The sequence below is a fragment of the Chaetura pelagica genome, unplaced genomic scaffold, assembly GCF_000747805.2.
Source record: "Chaetura pelagica isolate M959 unplaced genomic scaffold, ChaPel_1.0 scaffold652, whole genome shotgun sequence".
Taxonomy (NCBI): Eukaryota; Metazoa; Chordata; class Aves; order Apodiformes; family Apodidae; genus Chaetura; species Chaetura pelagica.
The window spans coordinates 556,292-558,688 of record NW_009952476.1 but is presented as its reverse complement, the minus strand read 5'-3'; the positions used below and the strand labels follow the sequence as shown (position 1 = coordinate 558,688).

The following is a 2,397-nucleotide window of genomic DNA, read 5'->3' as shown; positions in this document are numbered from 1 at the left end:
GGTCAACGGTGCGGGGACACGGCTTTGTTGAGAACGGGGGGTGAGGGGGTAGGGGGAGTGGTTCTGAGGTGTGCCCTGAGGGTCTGGGGGGGCTCACGAGGAAGGGGCTCTAAATTTGGGATGTTCCTGCTGGGGCTGTTGGGGAAAAGGAGAGGCCCCGGTTCTGGGGCCTCCCTAGAGAGGCTGGGGGAGGGGAAGGAAGGGTCCTCTGAAGGTTTAGGGTAGAGAGGAAGTGGGGTGGGGGGAGAGGAGAGTCCCCACTTCTGGAGCCTTCCTGGAAGGTCTGGGAGGGAGAGGAGGAAACACACAAGGAAAGGCCCCAGATCTGATGTATCCCCAGAGGGTCTGTGTGGGACAAGGTGATGGAGAGGAGGACTCTTGAGTTTTGGGGTGTCCCTGGTGAAGGTGTCTCATGGTGTGTGTTGCTGGGGGCATCAGGGTTGGGGCTACCACAGGTAGAGCTGCTTCCCTGGGGGCTGCTGGCACGGGGGACAGTGTAGCATGTTGGGGTGCCTGGCAGGTTTGGGGCATTTCCTTGGAATGGAGGTGCTGGTGGCAGGTTTCCCTTCATGAGGGACCCTCTCCAGGAGTGCCATAGAGCCCCAAAACCCGTAGCCAGAGGTCTCTGGCACTGATGTCCATGCTGGCTGCCCTGCAGATGGCTTCAGCAACACGAGTATGTGGCAAAGCTCAACATGCATGCCATCCTGAGCGCCCAGGCGGGCCAGGAGCAGCTCCTCATCGAGCTGCTGGTCACCCACGCCAAGGTGAGGCTCTGTGGTTGTGGGACCCCCAGGCTGGGGTTGACTGGTGGGCAGTGTGCAAGTTTGGAATAAAATGGTGAAAAATCTGCTGTATCTCTGGCAAAGAGTTTTGACTGGTGACTCACCAGTGTTGCTTTCTAAAAAAATTAAAGTTCAAGCTGTGGTATTTCTACTTGCTGGTCTCTACCCTCCCTGGAGGGTATTTTCTTCCTTTCATGCACCAGCCCCTCTGATTCCCAGGGTGTTGCTTCCCAGGGTGTTGCTTCCCCAGAGCATGCTGGGCTGTGCTGGGATGTGTGGTGATCTGGACCTGCCCAGCTCCTCAGGGTCCTCCCCCCTTTGCAGCCCTGGGAGCTCTGTCTGCCCTCTGGTCTTTTGGGGAAAAGCTGTTGGTTTCTGAGCTGCCTGAATACAAAGCCAGCATGCCCCAAGGCCCCTCTACTCCCTGGGGTGACTCCAAAGCCTGTGGCTCAGCATTAGCAATGAAACTGTTCCCACTCCACACTGGTCTGAAAGGCTTTGCTCTGACATCCCTTCCCTGTCCAGATTCCTGTTCTCATTGGGGAGTTGATCTCTGTGGAGATCTGGAAGTACAAGGTCTTTCCTGTGCTGTGCCGGCTGGAGGACTTCAAGCCCAGCAGCACCATTCCCATCTATGTGGTGGTGAGTAGGAAGGGAGTGGGAATGACCCTGAAAACTGGGCAGGCACTGCTACCTTTAAAGATAAATCTCACCCTGAAGCTCTCAGAGCTGGGGTTTCACATCTGACCAGCCTGAGAAGAGACAGTGGACAGTGTGACAGGCTGGGAAGCACCTGGTTTCCCAAAGCCACAAGCAATGACCTGGTGTCCTCAACCCAGAGAGGAACAGGGTCCTGCTCCCAGGGCAGCTCAGCGCTGTGGAGGGCTGCCCCCCTGCCTAATCCCACACAGGGGCTTGCCAGAGCTGCTGGATGCAGCAAAAGCTGCTCCTGGAGATGTGTGCTCCTGACTTGCAGCCCCCAGCAACTTGGTGCTACCCCAGCTCCTGGGCAGTAACAACACCCCTGGGATACTTGCCCCTCTTAGAGTTTTCCCCTGGCACTTCCAACCACAGGTTCCTCAAGTGCTCCAGGTTAAAAAAAAGTCACAGGGAATATGCTTGAGGCTTGAAAGATTTAGCCCAGGTAGCCCATTTTCCATCCAGGGTAACACCTTCTTGGGGAAAGGTGGTGTCTTCCCTGGGCAGCTGTTTGCAGCACTTCCTCAGGGCAGAGACCCTGTGGAGCCAGCACTGCCTGCTCCCGGGGGCTGGGGCAGCCCAGCCCTGCAGTTACTGGCCCATCTCTGTGCTGATTCTGTGGGCTGCAGCTTGCCCAAGGGCTACTGTGGTAGTGCAGAGACAGAACCCTGAGGAGCCCTGTCTGTGGGAAGCGTGGTTCCCTGTCAGTGTGTCACAGTGTCAGAGACATGTTAACATCAATATTAATGTGAACTGTATGAACTGGAGCTGTTTTAAGGGTTACATCACTTCTCTTTGGCTCTTGGACTTGTGTTTGGCCTTAACTACATAAGCAGCCTCTTAGAAGAGCCTTTTCCCCGTCCCACTGCTGTGTCCTCAGCGCTGCCTGTTCTGCTGTTACCTCTTCCTCTTT

General features: G+C 56.2%; 2 protein-coding genes across 2 annotated transcripts in view; both read left to right on the top strand.

The window, feature by feature from the left end:
- Nucleotides 1-615, top strand: part of NPRL2 (nitrogen permease regulator-like 2 (S. cerevisiae)) — a gene marked incomplete at its 5' end in the record, with an annotated part of 14,861 nt that extends 14,246 nt beyond the window's left edge. Inside the window, one exon of the mRNA XM_010008613.1 lies at nucleotides 588-615. Within this exon, the coding sequence (XP_010006915.1) occupies nucleotides 588-615 (28 nt within the window). The remainder of the gene's footprint in view (nucleotides 1-587) is intronic.
- Nucleotides 616-665: 50 nt separating this feature from the next.
- Nucleotides 666-2,397, top strand: part of ZMYND10 (zinc finger, MYND-type containing 10) — a 9,273-nt gene continuing 7,541 nt past the window's right edge. The window contains exons 1-2 of the mRNA XM_010008612.1: nucleotides 666-767; nucleotides 1,311-1,442. Coding sequence (XP_010006914.1) covers nucleotides 696-767; nucleotides 1,311-1,442 — 204 coding nt within the window. The 5' untranslated portion in view covers nucleotides 666-695. The remainder of the gene's footprint in view (nucleotides 768-1,310; nucleotides 1,443-2,397) is intronic.